At 38.9% G+C, this 26,041-nt stretch overlaps 1 protein-coding gene across 4 annotated transcripts in view; it reads left to right on the top strand.

Annotated features, from left to right (window-relative positions):
- tacc2 (transforming, acidic coiled-coil containing protein 2) overlaps nucleotides 1-26,041 on the top strand; it is a 186,837-nt gene that overhangs the window by 101,799 nt on the left and 58,997 nt on the right. For 3 of the 4 annotated variants that reach the window (XM_041268161.1, XM_041268162.1, XM_041268164.1), the window contains 3 exons: nucleotides 8,119-8,234; nucleotides 12,311-12,349; nucleotides 19,958-21,806. In XM_041268161.1, the coding sequence (XP_041124095.1) occupies nucleotides 8,119-8,234; nucleotides 12,311-12,349; nucleotides 19,958-21,806 (2,004 nt within the window). Of the gene's footprint in view, nucleotides 1-6,657; nucleotides 6,974-8,118; nucleotides 8,235-12,310; nucleotides 12,350-19,957; nucleotides 21,807-26,041 lie in introns of those variants that run through there. The other variant, XM_041268163.1, reaches the window with a different exon arrangement.

A 26,041-nucleotide genomic window follows, 5' to 3' on the forward strand; every position in this document is an offset into this window, starting at 1 on the left:
CTTAATGCAATGTTTTAATTGTTCATTGTGTGTGTGTGCGCGAAGCGATTCGGGATCCTTGTGATGAAAGGCACTATAGAAATAAGAATGCTTGAAGAGCAATTTGGTACAAGTATGAAATATCAAAGATATGTTCAATAAATATATATGTTCAATATATATTCTGCTTGTTCTTTAGTCACTCAATAGCAAATATATGTTATATATACAGTGCCTTGCAAAAGTATTCAAACCCTTGACCAATTCTCTCATATTATCGAATTACAAATGGTACATTGAAATTTCATTCTGTTTGATATTTTATTTTTAAACACTGAAACTCATAATAAGTCATTGTAAGGTGACATTCCTTTTATGTTGGGAAATGTCTGAATACTTTTGCAAGGCACTGTGTGTGTGTGTGTGTGTGTGTGTGTGTGTGTGTGTGTGTGTGTGTGTGTGTGTGTGTGTGTGTGTGTGTGTGTATTCTGCTTGCTCTTTAGAATCCAATATGTCTGTTACTGAAACTTGTATTTTCAGTAATTCAGTGTATCTATACTGGATTAATAAAAGGGCTACATCTTAAACAGAAATAACAACTAAACCAGAAGAGCTATGATTTAAGGCTGGTTCTTCATGACTTACACAGTAACAGGAGCCCTTTCCGGTAGCTGCGGGATGGCAGTGTACACATTCATACAATCCATAAAGTACACAAAGCTTGGAGTTACATGTGGTATGCAGATGTATGCTTGTGTTGTGCCCCTGGAGTACGGCTCGTTAGCTTTGCGCCGTTACAGGCCATTCTTCTTGTGCTTTCGATATGTATTCTGTTGTTCTTCTGGGATGTGAATCTCAGAGATGTTGTTCTGCAGAGCTGGTTTTAAAACTCATACATAAGGAGAATGTTTCTGCATTCCGAGTCGAAAGAAGGTGTATCGATAATGGTTGATATGAGATGCTAATAGAGGCTCTTCTTTAATTACTGAAACACACAACATGATGCACTGTTCTCCAACAAGGATAGGATTGCTCCCACAATGTTTGGAGTGTAGTGTTATGTGTTGCTGTACAATATTATTGCAGAGAATGGTTACACTGGTGGCTTTTGGATGATGTTAAAGGATTGCTTTAAACCATCCACATTTTCCTGTTCAATACCCAGTTTGCGTTTCTGTTTAAATCGTTATTTCTCTGGCTCACAAACTAATGCCGTTTTTCTACATCCTGAAAAGCTGGATTTAAAACCACCACGAAGGGTGTGTAGCTGTACAAAATAACACCTCACTTCAGAAATTCAGATTTATTTTTTCAGGAGTAGAAAAGTGACATTAGTAAGTGGCAATCAAGCTGAAACACCAATAGAGAATTATAACAAAAATCATAAATAATAGGATATTAAACATGCGTAAAACAATGTAGTAGTTTTTCATAGGAAAGATACATGAAAAAAAAAATACAGCACATGATTACCATATTTTTTTTAGAGTTTTTCTAAGATGGGTATTCTTGTTTTTGTTAATACCTGAGGGAAATGTCTGTAATTAATAGTTAATAATATTGACAATGTAAACAAATATATGTTTTGCTAATGCTGTACAGTAGTTTTTATGCATATTTTGAAAATAGTATTTTTTAAACCAACAAATGCTGTCTGAGAAAGATACTGAGAATCTTTAATGAGCTTGCCTTTTAGAAACAAGCTTCAGGAAGTTTTTTAAAATACTGTAGTACAGCATTTTTACTGTAGTGATATTATTCTCAGCACCTTCAGTGAATATAGCTACCACAGAGACTGTATGTCTTCAAAAAGACACTAAATTGTTCTTTGAAAATGCCTTTATAAAAGTTTACCATGGTATTTTTGCAGCTTTTCCATTATTTTGCCGTGGTTATACTATGCATTTACCATAGTTTACTCTGGTTTATTAATATGCTTTACCATACCTTGCTATTGTTTACAATATTTACCTATACATTACATTGCTTTCACTGTGCTTCATTACACTTGGCTATGCTTTCACTGAGGGTATTTTTATAAGGATTCAACCAAAGCCTAAAATAAAGCACACGTGGTGTAAAAGCGTAATAAAAAAGTGATGGTCTGTTATTAGGTGATCTTTGTTGGTCCGCTTCAGTCTTACACGACAGCTTTCAGATTTACAGCACACTGATCAGCACAATATCCCACAGCAGGCAGGACATTTAGAAAAGGAAAGCTCTCAAACGACATTTCCAGCGGCTTTATAGCTCTGACAGTATTACTTTGTAATTCAAGGCAGTAATAAATCTTGCCAAGATATGATTTCTATATCTGTTTATGAGGTTATTTTAGGTTCAGACATCTAAAGATCTCCACACACCGGACACGATGTGATTTGTCCTGCAATAAAATGGTACTTTTGCTGCGACACTACCTTTCATATCAGTGGCGACAGACACGCGCAATGGGATAGGCAGATCTCCTCTGATTTGTATCATCGGCTGGACAAATATCACACCTATGATAGTCCTGTTATACAGCTAATAAAAATGTAGAATATATACCGTATTTACTCAAATTTAAGTCACACCTGAATTCAAGTTGCCCCCCCCCCCCCCCCCCCCCAAAAAAAAAAAAAAAAAAAAACCTGAATGCAAGTCGCATTTAACTTAATGAAAAACAGAACAAAAATACATACATTAATTGACCATATAATTATGGCATATTCCTTGCAGTTTAGCCCAAAAAGGTTAGTGGTACATTCTTTAAGTTTTATTATCTTTATAGAATTGAAAAAAACAAAACAAAACAAAGCCAAAAAAAACTTAAATCGATTTATTTTTTTTAAAATGAAATACTAGAACGAAAGTCATTGGTTCATGAAATAAAAAGGAAACTGAAATTCTTGTTTGTTTATTTTGTCTTTGTTACTTCCCAATTTGACATTTTTTCTCAGACATGCCAAATTCCCTCTCTGCTGCACGATTTCCCTTTTCATCAGCAAACAAAACTAGTTTTTGTTTAAAAGCTGCATCCTAGAATTTGTGCATTTGTTTAGCCATTTTACGGCTACTTAGAGTTAGCAACAGCTATTTCATGCTTTAGGCACATAAAAATAATAGACATGCGCATGCATTAGCGGTTTACTAACTGGGGGAAAAAAAAAACATGAATACATGAAGTCCCCCTTAAATCTAAAGCCCCCCCCCCCCGCCCCCCACCCCAACTTGGATTTGAAAATATATGGTAACAGTTTTTGAGAATGCTTATTTCAGTAAGGGTAAAGGAATCATACACACCAGCTATATCCAGTTCCCTGGAAATGGACTGCCAGATGTTCCCCCTCGTTGCCGTTTCGCTTGTCACATCGCGTCTGGTGTGTAGAGGCCTTAATTATATATGATGTAACCCATACTGGTTCTGTCAGCAGAATATATCCAAATAAAATATCCTGAAAAGCTGTGGATACTAGTTTATTGTGCAGTAAACCTGGTTGATCTACAGTGCGCTGACTTCTATCTGGGCCCGAGGAATATTAGTTTGGTCTCCCTGACATTTACAGACAGAAATGTACTAAAGAGACTTGCATATTCTATTAGATGTTTGAACTGTACAGAATGCTGCAGGATCCTATTTTAGTTATCTAGACAGCTGGCATTTTTTAATGTTTTAAAAATGTTTTTGGAAAACTGAATCAGAAAACTGATTTTCTTAAAACATCACTTTTCTGTGTTTACATGATTAACAATAGGAAATCTAATTAGAATTCAATTGTATACATGGATTGAAGTTTTTTTTCGCATGCAAAGTACTATAGTAGCCTAACTATGATTTGAAGACCGGACATTTCTACGATAGAACGGAGACCAGTCCAATATAGTGCTGTATCAATGTGTTATGTCTTAAATTAAAAGATTACTATCCTATACCTCTATTCAGATTTCCCACAATGTGCAATCAGCCTTTCCAACAGCTCTTCCTGTTCTATATTACCAGTTTCATTTGCAGACGTTGTTTTAAATTATCACTTTATTTTAAAACTAGAAAACATTTACTGCTTCAGTATGGGTTAACAAATACATACGGACTTTAAAAAATGTATTACTTTATCCCTAACTAGGCAACTGGATGCATGTGCAGTACGCTTTCGGAATAAGTTTTCTGAAAAGTGTGTTTACATGACATACATTTTGTTAGTTCTCTGAATTTAATCGGAAATTTCTAGGTGCTGTTTTCCAAAAACTGACTTTCTGAATATTCCGATACATTTTCCAAAAACTGTATTTACATGAGTTTTGAAAACTTAGTTTTCCAAAAAATATCAGAATTCTTATGCTCATGTAAACACACTAAATGACACATGCGTGCATTGTGCAATATGATATGCAGATATTCTGGGTGTTTGACTATTCCAACAAACAACATTCCTGATATAAAGTCTGTTTATTTTGTTAGCGTAAGTTATCGCTAAATATTAGTGCTGGGACAAATATCAGAATATTCTAACAACTATTTTTTACATGTATTCAGATACAAAAATCTGATGTTCGTATTCACTACAAATGAGAAAAATACCTTGCAGTTATTTACTGTCTCTCCAGAAGTTGTGGGGCAGTTTCAAAAATGACAAATGAAAAAGAGCTCTGTGTGAGATTAATATAATAAAAAAAACACAGGATCAACACAGCAGCTCTTGAGCTTCTATTTACAAGTTTTTGACAGCGAAAAGTAAACAAACCTGATTATGTACGCGCATGCATAGTGATCTCTATGGAAGGCCATCTGGGTCAAAAATGCATTGTGCTGCTTTAGAACGAGTCAGAATCTCATGGGGCAGAAAAAAGGCAAGCACGTCATTCTGAAATGCCTCACTTAAACAGTGCCCAACTTGCTGGAAGTGTTGTATAGTGATTTTTATATAGATTGTAGATACTTTTTACAATCAATATAAAAAAAATATATTTTTTGTTGCGACTTTCTGTTATGTGGAATGTAATAAACGAGAACCAAAATGATGAGTTTATTCCCATTAATTTTACAACACCATGAAAGTGAAATTTCAGTTTTCGTTTGCTTGTTCAGCTACAATAAGGCTCAAGTAAACCTCATGTTATTACCTTCTGAAAATATGTCTATGGCCATTGTTTCCTGTGAATAAATGGCAATGGCAGGGAATAAAAATAAAGTAAAAAATAAATAAAATGGTTTGTCAGCTTTATGTACAATTATTTCGGGACTAAACAAAACAATGTTTCTGGGGTAACGAAAGGCCTACACAATGTATTCTTTACTCCTGGGATATTTTTCTACTTTAACGTGTTACATATTGTAACATCTTTCTGTAAAATACAGGCACACACACAGGGGCCACGGCCCCCTGCCCCTGCTGCTATACTGTCTCTGCCTGCGTTTTGAGCAATATTGCCCTGAGCAATTTGAAAATGAACGAATATCCAAACGAATATTTAAATTATGAGCGAATATCCGAGTCCCGTGTTCGTCCCAGTACTACTAAATATTGCATTGCACAGTGTAAATGCACCAGCAGTAATGCAAACTCTTAGTCCCACTGAAATATTTAAGTTAATGGTGCTTTTAGGACGAATAAGCGAATAATTGGTTTATAAAATATTATTCGATTACACTATGTAACACAATTTTTGTTCCTGGGTAGTAAGTGTTATTTCCTAATTGCTTATGCCTCAAAAGTATAGAAAATGGCTATTATTCCCCACAAACTTTGCTTTTGTGACTAGGACAGTGATATTTCAAAATATCACTATTTCACTATATCACTACAAAAGATTTAGAAGTGAGTAGTTTTTCGAGATTTAAGATTATACTGTAAATACAGTATAATCATAAATCTCGAAAAACTACTCACTTCTAAATCTTTTGTAGTCATTTTTGTATTACTTTAATATAAATACATGTTAATTTGGATTCATATGTTGTTTTTTTCTAACTTTATGTGAATGAAAAGACACACATTTGCCCGTTTTCCTATTGGAAATAGTGATATTTTGAAATATCACTGTCCTGGTCACAAAAGCAAAGTTTTTGGGGAATAATAGCCATTTTCTATACTTTTGAGGCATAAGCAATTAGGAAATAACACTTACTACCCAGGAACAAAAAAAAAATAAAAATTGTTACACAGTGTTATTGCAAAAACTGTGATTCACCAAATTATTAGACTAATCAGTTGTGCACTATTTATTATCTAGTAATGGAACCCAAAGCATCTGTAATCCTATATTATTATTATGATCCTTTATTTAATATTATTATTTTTAGGATTATTATTAGTATTAGCATTAGTACTAGTGCTGTATTATTATTATTAGTAGTAGTATTGGTGTTCCCAGATTCAGCTTTGTATGTTAAAAGTTATATTTAAAGGGCTCCTCAGTTCTTCCATCCTAGAGTTGGGGGAGGTCTCTAGCCCAGTATTCCTCAATTGGGACAGGTGTGGGAGACATTAGTGCACACGACGAGCTTGTGGCAATGTGAAGCTGCTTGGTGCAGGTGCTTTGTGCTGCGAAGGCGGGCTAGCAAAGCGAGAAACCTCATTAAGATTTGGTGTGGAGAGAGCAGTCAGGAAAGGGACTTGGACTGTCACACCAGTGATGCTATCACACTCAGTGCTGACAGCCCCTCTGCGCTAGTCTGATTTTAGAAGCAGGCACAGTAGCAGGGAATACAACAGAGTAACACTGCAGCTAAGAAGAACTGAAAACAAAGCAGCCTTCTCTCAGTCAGAGGAGACACTGTACAGGGCTACTGCTGCTGCTGTGTGTTTTTCTCTCGCTGTCTCACTCTCTGGCTCGTCTTCATGTAAAAACAGTAGGACAGTTCATAAAGCTGGTCTCTGCTTCCTGTGAAAATGGCTTTCGATCCCTGGCAGATTCTGTCCCCACTGCAGTGGGTTCGGTGGAGCTGGACGGCAGTGAGTGGCAGGAGAGACTGCAGTCTGTGGTTCAACAAGAAGAGAATCTCTGACAGCAATAGGCAAGTGACTGAGGAGCACGGCTTTGTCATTCTGGATCAGAGCACCGCTTGTTCTTTTTGTGATGGGGCATGTTGCAGCAGTAGGGGATATGACTTGGTGCTGTGTGGAGAACTGGGGAGTGAATGCAGCACTGCCGTCACTAGCCTAGTGTTTCTTTGTGGGAATCCAGTTTTATATGTTATGTGTATTTCTAACTTCATAATGGCCAGCTAACTCTTCCCTCTTATGGTGTATTATTATTATATAATTTTAAAAGAAGTGTAGGGTTTGATATTGTTTCAAAGGACTATATCATTGCTCAGTATATAGTTTATAGAGTTGTGGTTTGTCTATAACTGATGAGATTTAGAGAATAATAAAACTAGATTGTTTTACTTATAGGATAGTTATCTTGGTTTGTAAGGAAATGTCAATATTAAAACCCCTATATACTTTAAGATGCTTGATGTTTGCAGATGCGGTAGCATCTGTACTAGTCGATAGCAGGGTTCACTTGATCCTCACAGGGTTCCGTCACAGCTGCATTTGTTTTTGTGCATTTTACCGCACTGTGGAATCACCGTTTGCATTGGGAATGCTCCTAAAATGAATTGTAAAATGTTCAGTTTTTGTTCAGATTTGTTTTATCTTGAGCTAAAATGCACATACATTCTCATTCAGACTCAAAGAATGTGAGTATTTCTTATCCTTAGGTGCCAAGAATTTTGTTTGAGTGTCAATTAAACCAAAATGAGTTTTCACTGTCATTTGGACAAAAAACAAAGGAACTGTTTTACCCTTGTAGCACTGGAGGCAGACTGGATGACTTTGCTGTGTGAAGGCATTGCACTGAAACCTGGAGGCAGGCTGGATGACTGTGCTGTGTGAGGGCATTGCACTGAAACCTGGATTCAGGCTGGATGGATGCGCTCTGTGAGGGCATTGCACTGAAACCTGGAGGCAGGCTGGATGGATGTGCTCTGTAAGGGCATTGCACTGAAACCTGGAGGCAGGCTGGATGAATGTGCTGTGTGAGGGCATTGCCCTGAAACCTGTTTGTTTTGAGCGACAGCCTGCTGGGAGCTGAAATGTGGCCGAGTTTAGTGCTGAGCAGTGGGGGGTCCTGGATAAAGAGTGCCCACATGTATCAATTCTTCTGTTTCAGGAGTTCGGACTCCGACGGAGCGTTTGAGACCCCCGAATCTACCACACCAGTCAAAGCCGCGCCTCAAATCGTCCCTGAGCCAGGCCCCCTTCCACAGCTGAGCTCTGAAGATACAGGTAATTGAGGGGCTTCTAGACTGACACAAAAGAGCAGCTTTTTTTTTTAAAAAATGTTTAAAATGCAGCTGATAAAATAATTCCATGCATTTTACTTCAAATCCCCACAACACAGACATTTGCATAATATTTTATTGATGATTCATACGATGCACAGAAATAAATAATAATATTGGTATGAAATATGCAGTTTTGACAAAGTCCTATAATTGTAAACATGTATTTTTATTTTAAAGCAGATGTATTACTACACTGGGTTAAATTTCTGTTTGCAAGTCGTGCTTTCACATAATGCTGCACTTGCTTGGTCATTGCACTTGGTTGGTGATATTGTCCCCAACCCTTCAATGACTTCTTTCCTGCCATAGGAGGCTGTGTGGTCCAGTGGTTAAAGAAACAGGCTTGTAATCAGCAGGTCCAAATCCCAGCTCAGCCACTGACTGATTGTGTGACCCAGAGCAAGTCACTTAACCTCTGTCTTTGGGGTGAGACGTTGTTGTAAGTGACTCTGCAGCTGATGCATAGTTCATACACCCTAGTCTCTTGTAAAGCACTTTGTGATGGTGGTCCACTATGAAAGGCGCTATGAAAATAAAGATGATTATTGTTATTATCCAACAGCTGCTTCTCCTTATAGCTGACCTGCTTTCAGCCACTAATATGACCCAGAAGACACTGCTGAGGTGACCTAGAAAGTGTTGCTGATTAACTGAGAGTAAGCCATAAAAGAATAAGCCATTTCTTTAACCAAATATCATGTTTTAAAATGAAAATCTGTGTGGCTCTTTCAAAACTGTACATTTCAGACCTCAATACCTAATGGAAATCCTAAACAGGTACTGTGCATGGAAGTACTGTACTTGCTACAATCACTTTATTAAAACTTCTTCATGTCTCTATAGTGATGCAGTGCAGCAATCTGGAACACTCTGGGGGTTTTCATCTTTAATTTTTTTGGGTGGCTTAGTGTCACAGAGACGGCCAAGTGGGCGGTGTCAGAACCAGGAAGGAATGAAATATACAAAGACAGATGATGTGAAATGAAATGATGGCGGTTGCTTGCGCCGGTTTATTGTAAATAAAAGGGTTTAAACAAACAGAAAACAACAGGACACGGCACTCTATGCCAAAATAAAAAGACAAACAAAAAAACGGACTAGTACTAAACAAAAATACGGTGAGCAGATACTTTATGTTATTATTATTATTATTATTATTATTATTATTATTATTATTATTATTATTATTATTATTTTTATTATTTTATTATTATTATTATTATTATTATTATTACTTATTATTACCTCCGTCTCCAATCCCGTTCTCCACTCACCGAACACCCAACCCCGAGTATGTGACAACGTGCATCTATATATACTGTTGTGCTGGGATTCAATTACCAATTAATTATTCACTTGAATCCCAGCACGTGAATTAATAAAGTGCAATTCCCCGTGCTCACATATTACTACATTTTACTTGCACGTGAAGTGCTGTGCAATCCTCGTGCCTAAATACACATATACATTTTTAAACACTCGTGTTACACAAACCCGTTTATATCCCGTGTGCCAATGTCTATACACCAACATTTAAACACACCACACGCAACACATAACAGATAATATACACAGGGGCGGACACTTTGTCACATATACCCCCCCCATGCAAAGCACACATGGCCTCAATGGCCACCTCCCCCCTTAAAAGCCCAAAAGTCCCGCCCAAAGTCCTTGGCCAGGACCAGAGGCTTCCAGGGGCCCACAGGTCGTAATGCTGTCAGCAGCAATGCTGACAGCGGGGTAGCATTCTCCTGCCAGGGTAGTCCTAGCAGCGGAAAGGCTGCTTGGGGTGTGGTCTCCTGACCTTCCCCCTTCTTCGGCAGCGAAACTGCTTCTGGGGTTGGTGGTCTCCAGACCTCCTCCCCTTCCTTCGTGGCCGGCAGCTCCCCTTCGTGGGGTTCCGGCCACAGTACTTCCGGCTGTGATGCGGAGCGGCGGGCAACCACAGGCGATGCTGAGTGGCGGGCAACCCCAGGCGATGCTGAGGCATCCTTGGGCGAAGCGAGGCTGGCATCCTTGGGTGAAGTGAGGCTGGCATCCTTGGGCGAAGCGAGGCTGGCATCCTTGGGCGAAGCGAGGCTGGCAGTCAGGACAAGCTGGGGTGCGGGTGTTGGCCCTCTTTTCGGCCATTGTGGCCGGGAGGTTCTTCCCAGTGCTTCCCTCAGCAGCCGATGCAAGGGCTGCTGAGGACCGACCAGCATCTAGTCCTTGTCCAGGGAGAGGCAGCTCCTGCTCCTCTCCGCCTGATGGAGGTGGAGACAGAGGAAGCTCCAGCTCCTCTCCTCGTGATGGTGGGGGAAGTGCTACCAGCAGACATTCACCCTCTGCTGGTGGGGGAAGTGATACCACCAGGCAGTCACCCTCTGCTGGTGGATGGGGACCCAGCAGGCATTCACCCTCTGCTGGGGGAGGAGGCAGAGGCATCTCCTGCTGCTCTGCTCCTGCCGATGGAGGTGGCGGAGGCAGAGGCAGCTCCTGCTGCTCTGCGCCTGCCGGTGGAGGTTGCGGAGACAGAGGCAGCTCCTGCTGCTCTGCTCCTGCCCATGGAGGTGGCGGAGGCAGCGGTGGGACCTCTGCCTTCCTCTTCTGCGGCAGTTCCTCCTCTCCCTCTTGGTAGGGTCAGTGGAAGGGACAGTTGGCAAAGAGATGGTCCTGGTTGCAGAGGAGGCACCCCGGCAAGGATTGGTACACATTTGTTCTCTTTGTTCATTTGTGTTAATTATTCATTCTCTCTCCTGTTTCTTTGAGCCTGCATGTTCACTGCAAGGATATTTCATCACTTCTTGATTTTCGGCACCGCTTGCTGGCATATGCGTATTTCGATCACTGATTAAAAACTGAATGTGCTGTTGAAAGTACATTTTGTAATTTTGAATTAAGTGCGTATTTGTTTCTTGGAGACAGTAGCATTGAGCACACCCTCCATGAGTAATAACAGTCAACAAGTAATAAACAAACGTATGAGGCTTTAACTGGGAGGAAGAGTTTGCTTTCACTGAAAACAGTGGTAAACCTATATCTCATCTGCAACAAATCGCTTACTCGCTGTAGTCTGTACAACGTCATTATGAAACAAACAAGTTTTTAACTGAATAACCTCCTAGATCAGGCTTAAGGAGAAACAAGCTGTCCTCTTTAAAAGTGTGCCTCAGCAAGCAGCAGATGTTGCATTTGGCGTTCAGTAAAGAAGCTGATCAAGCGAGTTTTGCAAGCATGGAATATTGCTAGTGCAATATGTCCTTATTCAGATTAATTAATCAGTTTATACAATTGGAGTGTTGGCACTAGACTACAGAATCCAAATTTAAATGATGCAGGTCTAAAATGTAATATTATCTTTACATATTTTACATCTCGTCATGAGCAGGTACTGTAATCCCTTTCAAAATAAATACAGTGCATTTGTCATCCACAAAGCTCATACACACAGCAATCGTATAAAAAAAAAAAGTGTGTCAAAAAGATTCCTTTTCATGTGGTGTTTTTGGTGAAATCAGCTGTTGTATTTTGCTTCATAACAACTGAATATAATTTGTTTAAATTGGGTAATATATCTAGCATAAACAGAAATAATGCCAGTGTATTACATTAAAAGTTTAATACGCTGTAGATCTACAGTACAACTGTAAGGCTCTGCAATGTTCTCCCTTGTTCTTGTGTATTTTGCTGCCATCAAGAGATAACCACTACTGTACTGCATAACAATGCTAGTATTTAAAATGTCTTGCTCGCAAACATTTCATGTTTTACAGTATGTGTCTTGCGGCTCTCGGCCACATGAAAGGAAAGGAGTTTGGCTATCCCTGATATATAGCTTTAAGACATACAGAAGTAATAAAGCAAATGATGGTCTCCCACACAAAATGGGTCTCCAGGGTTATTGCTGGGGTTTCTGAGAAAGCGCATTGATCGGTTTTATCACCTGCGAGGCTGTGGATTAACAGTATCAGTGTGCTCTGATTGCTTTGTGTTTAATGAGCCGTAATTCAAGAGCAACTTGTTGTTTTTATACAGCGTTCCTGATTCCATCTTTGAGATCACAGGACCACCCAGGTAGTGATGATACTGTCATTGATGCAATGCAAAGCCCTGTTTATAACCCTTTCTAGAAGACACATCGTTCTTGTGATACAGAACTATTCTTTATGTGCATTCTACCATGTTTAAAGCACACATTCAAGATCCCATATTTTTGTCATGTCTGTTGTCGGTATTTAAGCATGTGCACGGCTCCGAAACCCCCAGTTCTGTGGATAGCACACCGGTGCTGTAGCTGTGGAGTCAAATCACGTTGACACAGATTGGAAGATTGAGACCCACTCAGAAAGACTGAAAACATAATAAGAAAAAGGAACAAAAAAACTTGATATATTTGAAGCCCTTTCTCTTTACAGTTACATTTTTGTTATATTTTATGACTTAAAACCTGAAGCAGGAGGTACCAATTTATTATTAAAAATTCATCAATTCTGTTACTTGGCCCAGTCTGCAGACCCGCTGTGTTGGCGTTTATCCAGGCGTTCTCCGTATAGTCTCACAGGACTACTGATATGTTGTATAATTAATCTCAGAAAACACTTGAGAAACTCAAACTTGTTAAATCCCTTATAATAAAATGCATCAGTCTTTCAGCAGTACAGTGATCATGCTTGCATATAGTCAAGCCTGCTTAATATCAGTTCTGTTAATGTCCCAGTGACAGGGAAGCGTCACGACCCAGATTGTAACCAGCAAAGATTAGAGACACAGAGTCAAGAAGCTGCAGTTTAGCACTGTTGTGCACCTTTATCAGCAAAACAAACACAGGAACAAAGAAAAAGGCACACATGCCAAAACAAACAAACAAAATACACAAACGTACACAAAAATTGCTGTCAGGCTGGGTATTCGCCTTCACTGAACAGCTATCACTACACAGATCAAAACTCACCAAACCCCCTTCAACAAACAAAGGATTTCTCCTTCTTTATATAAATGTGGTCACTCACCAGTTAGCATCCATTACCTAGTTGGGGAATGGGCTTACCTGTGATTTCTGACAGGGATAGATTTAACCACATCCCTGCCATCCTTGCATCCCACACACACACACCACAGTCCCTCTCTCTCAGCTTATTATCAACACATTGAAATGGCCTGGCAGGAATATAATGAGAGTCAATTGGATAAGCTGTTATAATTTTATCACTTTGTTTATTGTGACTCTCTCGTTAATATCAGTCACGTTTAACAGTCATAAAACTGATTTTACTTGATATTATTTTGAGAAATAAAAGCATATGGGTTCACATTTAATTGAGTTTCTTTGCAGTGTTGAAATATCCTGACTTATAAAGTAGCCCAATATAGTATGCAGAGTGCAGTAGACTGTATTCTTTTTTTAAATAATGAACATAATTCTAATCAATGCAATACCTAATACTGTATTTGGAGTTCCACAGCAGAATCTTAATATTTGTTGTATGAAAAAAAAAAAAAAGTCAATTATTATTTTCCTGAGTTATTGGTGAACTCCTGATTAATTCAACTCTTATCAATAAAGAGGTCGGCTTTATATTTTTAGGAATAACAAGGGGAATGCCGTTTTTGATTACAGTATGTGGTTGGTTCAATAATTCTATTTAGCAGTTTTTGCTTTATAAAATAGAAACTTACCCCAGTATCAATTTCAATGCTATTAACACTCAAACTAGGAACACAGAATTTACGAAAGGGAACTAAATGTAGTGAGCCTAACATGCACCATAAATCAAAATTTACTATCCCATTTACTAACAGAGAACGCATTTACATGCACACTATTAGGCTAATTTACATGCCATAGCGTGCACACTGCATGTATTATGAGTGATAATTTAATGAGCACGATAATGTCAAGACTTAGCCTTGACCATTGTGATATAAGAAGCCCCAGCAGTAGTCAGTGGCTTATTGTGAAAGGTGGAGGTGGCTTACACTGACTGAAAAGGAGCGATCAACAGACGCATCCCTCAGCAGTGGACAGGCAGAGACAACGCAAACTAAAACTGCATGCAGAGGAGTTCTTTTAAATTATAATTAGGGTTTCTGATTTTCGGTGCTTTACCCTGACTTTTCTACTCTCCTTTTAAGAATTAAATTGTACCTGTTAAGCCATTCATGAATCTCACAGCTGAGAAACGTGTTAACAATAACACTGATTTCATTTACAGGATTTTCTGTGAAACAACTAAATGGCTTTTAAACTGTCCAATCCTTAATTTTTGATTAACAAGCAGAACGTGCAAACAAGATCGCAACATGTTAATAAGCGACTAATCTTTATTAAAGCTGTAATGAAAACTAAAGTATATTATGCTTTACACACTGTATCAGAATTGTTCTGCATGGCTCTATTTATATTAATAAAAAGGAGTTGCTTCTGCTTTAAAATGAAAAAGACTTAGGCCTACGATTTCAAAGACCATTTAGTTGTTTCATAGAAAAACCCAGTAAATTAAATCAATTTTACTATTAAGACATTCCTTGGTTGTGGTTGAGATACACTAAAGGCTTAACAAGGATCAGCTGAATTATTAACGTAGAGTAGAAAAGTCGGCGGAAAACAGCAAAAATCAGAAGCCCTAGTTATAATACCTTGTTTGGTCCAGTGTTTTATTTAACCACTCTATTATTTCTACCAATGTAACAGTATTATAACATCCATTCACGTTTATTCATGCTTAATATAACCTGTTATTTACAGGTAATGTTACTGCTCGGTTTGAAAACTTTAATGCAAGTTATGCGTCCATGCTGCCAGATAAATTTTAGCTCTGAAAAATAGGTTTAAATAGTGCAGCTATCAATGGTTAAAGCCTGGTTTCAAAAGAAACTAATTATCGCTCACTTTCAGGTGCACACCACAATTATCACCCTTTCATAAATACAGTGTGAAAAAAGCTCATCTCATTATTCAAAGCAGGGTGCCTCATTTAAATACATTATCATGCATTACCATACAAGTCACATATTCATTCTGATTACCATAATGTGGTGCAATAAAATCAGTGTGCGCCATAACATGCTGACTATTTCGTGCGGTAATGAGTAAAATATCAATAGTAAATACAGAAGTCATGAACGTGCACTTTAATTGCAATTATAGTGCACCTTAATGTTTAGTGCCCTGTCGTGAATTAGGCACAATGTACCTTCTAGTTAGCTTGCATATAAGTACAACATGTATTCTGCTTTGAATCATTTCTGGAAGTATCAAGTAGTGTATCAAGCAGTAGATAACTGTGGGCCGTTCATTTGGAGTCTTTTGTTTCGGGTGAGAACGCTCCTGCTAGGATTTGGCAGTCCACTGAAGATTAGCATGCATATTGACTGATATAACCCAATGCATGATCTCTGAATGGGGTTAATGATAGTAATCAGCAGGATAATTAAACACCCCACTCACACACGTCCCTTAATGAATGTTAAATATGTGCCTCAAACCTACTTTAAGAAAAGATTACAATGTGAATGCGTTGTACGTACGTATGCTGCACTTGCAACAATGCAATATTTAAAATGGAAAGTGTTTTAACTTCAGTGGAATTGCCACAGGATATACTTGTAGGTATTAATTTTTCTTGTGTATCATGTCCTATGTAGACCCACTTGTTAATTTAGCTTTTTTTAAGGTTGTTTTTCCTGCATCCATTATTAGTCATCTTAAACAATCTAATGTTATAATATTTACTGCATGCCATCATGCTAAACAACATACAGAGGATGTGGTAAATAGGTGTTTAACCCTTTGGGTCCCACCTTATTTTATCACTGTATGCTAACGCATGCTGTCGGAAATCATGTTGGAACCTCACGGGACATCTAGGTCCCAGTCTGAGATAGTGTATAAACATATGTAAAAAAAATAAAAAATGTTGTCCTGTTTTCATGTATACTCAAGTGCATGAAAATAGATGATCATTTCATTAAATACCAAAGATTACCTTATATATATGTCTGCTTACAGTAAGACAGTGTAGTGGAAGCTATACACATACACAACACACACACAATCCGTACATGCATATCTGTATGTATTGTTCATTTATCTCATGCCCACCATGTATACATTTCATGTTTTCAAGATAGAGATAGTGCAGATAGTTAAAAGCTTTCGAAGCAATTACAGTTGATGTTAGTGAACACTTGTCATGCTGAAATGGGTAGAAAAAGAAAAATGGTATAAACTGGAAAGCGAATTCCATGTGTGGATGGCAATGATTTCTCCAGACAATGGCAGTATCACTGTTTAAATTCTGAAAAGTCCACTGCATCACTTTCCAAATTTGAGTTTTGTGTATATTTGCATTGTATATATAGCGTTTATGTCACAACTGTGTCCTCACCAAGTACCATTAAAGAAAATACCCATTATAGCTCATAATGTAATTATTATCCATAATAATAACAATACCTCAATAAGAACTAGCAAATCTGGCTTAGTTATCCCTAGATTCATGATGAAAGAGATTAACTATTAATAATATGTATGTTTAATTATTTCAAATCAATCATAAATGTGTATTTGTTATATGACAAAAAGAAACCTAACAATTCAAATTATTATTACATTTATTCATATCCTCAAAGGAAGAAGAATAAAGGTTAGGCTTTATAGTTAAAAACATATGTATAAAGAAGAAATACAATAAAACATTCAAGGAAAAGTAATTTGTTGATAATTTATACAGGTATGTTCATAATAAATCCTTGATGTCCTCTCTGGTCATAGAGTTCTGCATTAGTGAAGCGGTATTAATAGTTTATCACACATTGTTTGGTTGAGTCACGCATTGCATATACATATGCCAGCTTCCACATGGCTATGTGCTCATGTACAATGTTTAGCAACTAGTTGAATAGATGAACATTACATCTTGTGACGATATCAAAGGCATGGCTTCAGTTCAGTTACTTGTAAACACACAATATAAGTTTGATACTTATTCTGTTGGTGCGATGTTTAAAACAAAGTCTTCTTAACACGGTCATCCTCTCTGTAGAAGTTAGTTGGACAGCAGCACACTGCTGTATCTCGGTGAAGGCTGTAGGCAGAAGCTTTCAGTCCATAGAGAAGAGAAGAAAATCCTTGTTTTGAGTTTGAATAACACGGTGTATAGGTGTTCCCTTGTACTGTAAACCAGTCCTTGTCTGTCCTTCTATTGGTTCACAGAATGTGATAGAAAGTTGCATGTAACACAAACAAGGTGTGTTAGAAATGGAATGTGTCCGCCTATTTCGTTATCAAAGGATTTTACATTTATCATTTAAACCTATTCAATAAAACTTTAGTTACATTCCTTGGATGAAAGTATTCATAGGTTAAATGGTTTTAACACTAGCACCGCCATATCCGCTTTCTGAACGGCTTTTGCAATTCAAATTTAAATAGCTCCACTTATGTGAATATCTTGTGCATGTCCATTCTTAAGTGTTACTAAATATTTGAATTAAATACCCATATGGTGTTTCAGCTGCAGAATCGTAAATAACGTATTATCGAACTATAACGAATTATATAACTCCTGTCGAGTAAAAAATTCATTCTACACATATTATTATTTTATTAATAGTTGTCACAAAATATGAATCACAATACAGTGTGATATTTTTTACTACTGCTACTTTTTTTTTCATCTGCCTGTCCTCTGAATAGAGTTACCACCAACACCTCAAGCCGTGCAAGCCCCCCTGCACTCCACTCCACTTCTCAGGCAGAATGATTGTGCCACCCTGAGTGTGTAAAGGTGTAAAAAAAAGTGCTTATTTTAAGCAATATGCAAATCAGTGACCATCGGGACTGCTAAATGAAAGCCAGAGACTATTGCATATTATAACGCAACAAAGTACGTTGTGGATAGATATACTGGATCAAATGGCAAGGCTGTATTCTGTCAAAGGTGGTACTCGCAGATGGTCTGTGGATGTTTTTTTAATGTTTTGGACCTTGCAGCCATCACGCTTTGGTTTTGTGCAAGGAGTGCAATGCCAACACAATCACTTGGAGGGACTTCATTTTACAGCTAGCCCTGGAGCTGCAGAAACATTTTGATAAGAGGCACGAAAGCCGGCTGGTAAATGCTCCTCAACCTTCAACCAGCACTGTGCCCACTGGCACACAGAATAAAAGACAATGCCAGGTTGCTAAATGCAATAAAAATAGAAGTTTTGATGTCTGCACCTGTTGTGAAAAAGCAGTCTGTGGCAAATGCACTGGTACAGTTGAAAAGCATGTTTTCTGTATAGATTGTACTAGGAAAGCTGTAGTAGAACTCTGAACAGACATACAGAGCCTTTGAACTCTGTTTCACTCAAAGCGCTTTCATATTGCATACGTTATGTTATAGTTTTTGTTTTATGCTATTTTTATAATTGTTTTATAATTGTATATGTGCATACAGCTTTCTACACCTGTTTACACATAAGTTTATTGCTTAAAGTTTATTTCATTACAGTTTTTCATGTTTATGCATTTGTGCTCGATTTGGAGAAAAAAAAGAAAAATGTAAATATAGTGTTTCTGCTCTAAAAATGTTAAGTATGATGTTCATAACTAAAAATATTAAGTTGTATCTGATTGTTTGTTTTTCATTTTCATATCAAAGCCGTTTTATAACGGAGCCGCATATAAGAACAAAAGAAGAAAGTTTACAAACGAGAGGAGGCCATTTGGCCCATCTTGCTCGTTTGGTTGTTAGTAGCTTATTGATCCCAGAATCTCATCAAGCAGCTTCTTGATGAGAGTGTCAGCTTCAACAACATTACTAGGATATAGTGCAGGTGTGGCGGTTGTATGTAGTCCGAAATCTCGGCGGTTCTAGTGTTAAGTCACCTAAACTGAAAGGTGGCGTACATTGTTTAGAGTTCAGTTGTAGTTCTACCACATTACATTCTGTTTGTTACCAAACTGCTTTTACTTTCAGTACTTTAAATTTTTTGCACTGATTTTCACCCTTTTTTTGTGTGTGATAAACACGATAAATCCCTGGGAAATTTAAAGAAAAACAAAACAAAATTGAAGGGCCTTATGTAAACGGAAAAAATAATTTTATTTTTGAATTCTATAACTTAAATTCGACAAAAATAAATTGAGAACTAAAAGATGGTTCTTACATTAAAAATTGATCTTTTGGAAAAAGACAAGAAAGTGAACAGAACGGTTTCATTTTATGTTTGTTTTTCATGCTAATTTTTTTTTTAAATCTGCCACTTTGCAAATGTTTAAAGAACGCTTCTAGACACCCAGCCTTGTAGACCTGTGGAGAGTGTGCAGGAGCAGCAACTGTTACCCAACACAAAACCCTCCAAAACTCCCTTCAGGAGAAGAGTGCCTTACGGAAATAACACAAGTAACACAACCACATCTGGGTATCAGTGCAAAATGAAGCCTAAAAGTGTAACTAAATGATGAATGTCTGTTGCACATGTAACAGTTTTCATAGAAAGCAAGAAAACAGAGGTGTTTCTTTTCTCTAGTGTAATACAAAATCTCAAACCATGCTAAACCATATGTTTCTTTCAAAACTGCACATTTGAGACATATGACAAATTGATTAATGAATGATTTTGTTAGCTACAACCACTTATAAGCGACAGTGTTTTTTGTTTTCATTTGTGTTTTTTTTTCCTGTGTCGTTCCAGGGTTCTTCTCTGACACAGCCTCCGCAGCAGATGTTTCTCAAAGTGAGTCGTTGTCCAAAAGCACCTTCCGCCCCCCCAGCCGTTCGTTCTCATCCACCTTCGATGAGGACAAGCCGATAGCGAGCAGCGGGGCCTACAACCTGAGCTTAATTGAAAACAGTGTCGATCCGTTTCAAGAGTCCATCTTGGTCTCGAATTCCCCGGAACTGTGGAGCTCTGAGTGTAAGGAGAAAACTCGCAGGAAGTCGACAGATGCCCTTCCCCTCTCCAAATCAACCTTGACACGATCCCTTAGCCTGCAAGCTGGGGAATTCAATGGGGCTTCCAAGGGAGATTGTGCAGGAGCACCAGACGGAAAGTTTCAGGCCGAAGCCTTCAGCATAGGAACGGAGAGCGCGCCTGGCACTCTTAAAAAGTCAAAAAAGCCAAGGTCTGCTTCTTTGAAAAAGAGGCCGCCAGCAAAACAGGTGGACAGTCCACCTGAAATCCAAGCAGCTGAGGAGCTAGTCCCCGAGGTCTGTCCAGAGGTGAAAAAGAAGCAGCAAGTCAAACAAAAAAGAGATAGTCTGCTTGAAATTAAACCAGAGGAGATAATACATGAAGTCATTCCCGAAGCGACACAAACAAAGGACAGTGTGTCTGAGGAGAAATTACTAACTGAGGCCAGCCCAGAAATATCTGTTAAAAAGAAAGTGCGAACAGAAGAAATACCTGAGAGATCTCTGGAAATCAAGTTAGAGGAAAAAGAACTTGAGGCTACACCTGAAATATCTGTTAAAAAGAAACAGCAAATAAAACAAACACCTGAAAGCTCTCCGGAAATCAAGCTAGAGGAAAAAGAACTTGAGGTTTCATGTGAAGTTTCTGTTAAAAAGAAGCCCCAGACAAAACTAAAATCAGAGAGCCCCTCTGAAATCAAACCAGAGGACAGGGTTATTGAGCCTAGCCCAGAAGTATGTGTTAAAAAGAAAGTCAAACAAAAGGGAGAAAGACCTCCTGAAATTCAAGCTGAGCCTATAGTACCAGAGGCCAGTCCAGAACCATCCCAATCCAGTGCAGAGGTAGTAACTAAGCAGGCAGAGAAGACTACGGTCCCTGTCCCAGTGGAGGCTGGTGCTTCAGGGAGTGTAGTAGCAGATGAGGAATCTCCCATTCCTCCGAAAGCGTCGTATAACTGGGATCCAGATAACTTTGAAGGGATAGATCCTTTCTGCACAGGCGGGAGCAAAGTACCCAACTCCCCCGTTGTCGCTAGGAAGAGCGTGGCCTTCACGGCTGTCCCGGAGTCGGCAGAGCCCGCTGCAGCTCGAGTGAGTGCGGAGGAGTCTCCCATAGTCAAGCGGCAGTCTGTCAGGCTGGAGTTTGATTACTCAGAGGACATGGACAGCGGCGAAGCCCCACGAGAAAACACGCCTCCCCCAAAGAAACTGGGAAAGAAACCTGGCATCAAGATGCCTCTCAGAAAGTCAAAGATTGGAAGCAAAAAGCCACCTCCGGTGGAGCCTTTAGACAATACCCCTCCTTCACAGCCCACAGACTTTGAGGAGATCCATGTCCCCAAAGCTTCCTATGACTTTGACCCTGACAAATGGGAAGACCCCAACTTCAACCCCTTCTCCACCAGCATCAACATCCCAAACTCCCCGAAACTGCCTGCCTCCACCTACAACTTCGACATGGACACATTTGACGACTCTGTCAACCCGTTCAAATCCTCAAACAAGCTTGGGAACTCTCCCCCGAAGAGCTCCGCCTCTTTTGAGGTGCCTGCCAATGACAATGAAACGAATGGGCTGGATGTAGCCAATCAAAATAAACCGTCAAAGAAGAAGAAGACGCCTTTAAAGACGTAAGTAGGAAATGTATGATTAGGCCCACCATTTTAAGCTTTGTTTTGTTTGCCTAGATAAAGCTGTGTACTATGAGTAGGGGTCTACCTAAATCGCCATTTCACGGAAATCGTGCAATTGAAGGCTCAAACTACTGCACAATGCAAGAGATGCAAACTATGCATCTTCCTTCTGTAGATACCCCTTTTTTTATTCCTTCACAGCCCTGTGTGCATTGCACTCAAGCAAAAAACAAACAAAAAAACATCCACAAATAACATTACAAAAAGTGGTTAATGTTGTTCTTTACTATTCAAATGAGAGCCAAGTTTTAATCAGCCTATCAGTGCATCTTTACTGTTTTTCTGTGACCTACTGTGCAGTAGGGGGTGGGACAAAAGTTGGTGCTGAATTGTTTTCATTTAGGTTGCTAAAATCTAGTTTCCAGCATTGGAGGTAAAATAGTAGAGCAAAGTATATTTCGGTTAATGATCGTTTCAAGATATTTCCCAAAGAAACTGTACATGCAGATTGAGGTAATTGTTTTGCATATCTTAATGTGTCAGGAGAAAATACAATCGATCACTATTTAGCTTAAGATTCACAACTAGAGGCTGCTGAACACAACATAAAATAAACAGCTTTCAGAAACCAAACTAGCAAGTAAGCCCAGACAAAAAGTATTCCTGTCTGCAAGTTAGATCAGTACTCAAACGATCTAGCACAGCCACCTCGCTTCCACCTGCTGCTTACTTTTTTGCAGTTGGAATTATCGGATGGGACAAGTAACATGACAAAGAATGTGCTGCATACATTGCCTTTATTAAAGTATGCCAGATGCCCTTCGGAACCAAGTTTTGGGGCTTTTTCTAATCGAGTTCCACATCTAAATAACTTGGCAAAGCTTTGCCTTACACTTTCAACCAATTCAGTGGATGCAGACGTGCAGTCAATGTATGGGCAAGTCAACTGCAGGGGGATGCTGCATGCTTGCCTTTAACAAATGACAGCATTCAGTTTTAGTGAGGAAGCAAGTACCACTATTTTTAGGCATTATAGTGGTCTGAAACTACTTAGGTTTATTTAATGTTTAAACATGTCTGCGAAATGTCTGCGAAATCCTAATTTTATTCTGCAACTTACCCATGAAAAATACGTACATTTACCGTGATTTAAGTAGACCCCTAGCTATGACTACTCCTGGTTTGGCTCTGATGCAGGTTAGTATGGGTTTTCCTCTCTAACCTGATGGCTGCTTTCTCTAGTGGCCTCTTTGTTTTTTCTCACCTTTTGATGGGTGTTTTTCCCCAAGTAGCATAGAGGCTGAAAATGAAACAGTGAAGAGACCATGCTGCTGGGTCACTGCAGCTCCAGTGGACCTGGACAGTCTATCATTAGGGTTGGGACAATGAACCATTATCTATTATTAATTTATTGTCTTGATTATTTATTGTACTGAAAAATGTATATGTTCCTGTAAGCTAAAAAGTGCTACTGCTACCAAGATATCTTGGTCCTCTTTCTCCCTGCAGACACGCAAAATAATTAAATGTAATTAAGCCAGGCCTCTGAAAATTACTTTAATTCAGTACCCACTTTATAGTAGAAGAGAACAGGGGCCTACCTTTATTTTAAAAAGTCAACAAGTAATAGAAAGAACTACTAACTAGGGAGAAAGTTTCAATTAATGAAATAAAAGATTTATGCGATTATTCTTCATTATCATCCACATTGTGGAGTGTTTTTTGTTTTTAGTAAAAAAAAAAAAAAAAAAAAAATGAAAATGAATCAGAAAAGAGGATGCTTGTCATATGCCTTTCTCCCCTCACTTGCCAAATTGTGAGCCCTGTCTGGTGTGCATACTGGCAATTTAAACAATATAGAAGTCATCTATAGCGGGACCTTATCCACCCAGGATCAGATCCATTTGAGATGGAATGCCCCGTGCTATCTTCCCGTTGAAACCTTTGGGACCATAGCCCTTATCATAGCCCTTATACTAGCCCACCATTTCTTACCAGGCATAATCTATTTATTTTGTGACTTTAGGGATCAAGAATGGGACAGTGGCATTAATTACGAACAGGCATGACCCGAGCTTCTCACAGTTCGGCAAGAGGCTCAGTCCTGACATGGACACTTCCTGTCTGTCATTCAGTCGTGGACCTCTGTCAAGAAGAGACTGACAGTGGTTCTGAACTGAGTGGTGGTATTAAAATGAGGACTGGTGTCCACGGGGCTATGTTGAGACCATTAAATACATTTTACTTGTAGTCTGACCTGGATTTGAACCTGTGTGAGGTGACATTGATACCATTGAGTATCGAGTCACACTTCACCTTCTGCCTGCCTGTCTGTCTGTGTATATGCATGTACTACTCTTTATTGTTAGTGCCTTCTGTCTGTCTGTCTGTCACCTCTCTGTATGTTTTCATGTGTCACAGGATGCTTGAAGATATGATGTCTCTGTGTTGTGTGTTGTAAGTAAGTCCAGTCATTGAATCATCTTCCACATCTTTTTGTTTTCAAAGTGTAGATAAGCATGATCATATTGGCTTCAGCACAACAGTTGCTGTAGTGCATTCCATATTCACCCAAGTCAGCAAACTGCTTGTTCCCTGCTTACATTCTGATTAGCTAGCAGCATTTTGAAAGGGGGATATTCCTCTGATTGTCAGAGAGGGCATAAGTTAAACCCATTTTATTTAGCTTTTATTTTTGAGGAGTGTACAAAATTGTGGAATACTTCACTCACCATTTGTAGAGCTGACTCAGCTTCTTGATTGAAGTTTCATGAACAACAATAAATTATAAATTGTGTGTGAGTGTAGCGGGGGGGAGATATCCAGGCAACAGGAAGGTAAGTAGAACCTTGGTGCATTTCAAGAGCTGGAGCCGGGACTCCTCCCCTGAGTCATCCTGCAAAAATATTAGTCAGTCAACCTTTAATTACCTGTCAATAACCCTATTTAAACTGTAGCCAGCTTCCTAATTCTCGTCTTACCGTGCAGACTTGCAGACCCAATCTTAAAGTTGATCTTAAACGTTAATTTGGTCTCGATTGTTATTGCAATATCAGAATTTCTGGATAACAGGGTAGTCAACTGTGGAAATCTGTCTGTTATTTTAAAATCTTAGGATCCTCAGCTGTGTAAAAAACACACTCTTGTGCTTGTATTTTCTGTTTTTCACATGTCTTTTGTGAAGTTTATGCTAACTGATGACAAGAACTGGACTTAACATTGTTGATCTCTCAGTCAGATATGGCAGTACCAATTTTTATCATAAATCTTTTTCAGCCAAATTAGTATCTCGGCTAGCATTGGACAGTACACTGATTGACTCTGTGCTAACACTTGTGGAGTTTCTGCTTCCACCACCCATTCTACCTCTCTGTGTCCAAAGGCAGCCTCCTCTTCTGTCTCCTCATCAGTCTCAAATTACCCCCCCCAAACAACACTCCTTTGCAATCCTATTCATTCTTCAGCTCCTCCTGCTTTTACAACAAGCAAAGATTCTCATGGAAGACTGTGGCAAAGTGGTTGATTATGTGCAGGTACAGGTGATTAAAGAACAGACATACAATTGTAATCCAGGTGAAAAGGTTAATTTTATTTATTTTTAAGTCCAGTGCCTGATGGCAAAACAAACAGTAAATTATAATGGAGGTGAGTAATACAGCAGTGTGTATTACTTAATTTATAAGCTCTGTGTTGCCCCGCAAATAATAATCCTGTTTTTATTATACACCCACATAAAACACATACACAAGTCTGTTAGTGCGTGAATTAGTGCTATTGGTGTGTGGCAAAGTGGCTAGTGGAGGGGAACAGGTATAGCGGTGATGCGATGCAGGAGTGACAGGCAGACAACAGTTTCCAGTGGAAAGGTGCTTTTATTTATAATCCAGGTCTGGTGACCGTTAAATAATAAATCCCCGGCTATACACAACAATGTGTAAAGCACGGGGATAGCAATAATAGGACACAGTCCCGAACAAAACGAACACACGGTCACCAGTCCTGGGTGAGTGCAGACGTGCTTGTGGTGGGTGAAGACACTGTATTTTGTGACGGTTCCGTGCAGTGGTGATCCGGATTGTGCTGACCCTGGTCGACAGCTCCGGATAGGTGAGTTAACTGTCTGGTGGTGAAAAACGCAGACAATTACAAACAAACACAACACGTAATTCCTCTTTACAACGAGAGCTCCTCTCTCGATCCTTCTCTCTCCAAGCGTTAACCCAAACGAAGGA

This window comes from Polyodon spathula, chromosome 13, assembly GCF_017654505.1.
Source record: "Polyodon spathula isolate WHYD16114869_AA chromosome 13, ASM1765450v1, whole genome shotgun sequence".
Lineage (NCBI taxonomy): Eukaryota > Metazoa > Chordata > Actinopteri > Acipenseriformes > Polyodontidae > Polyodon > Polyodon spathula.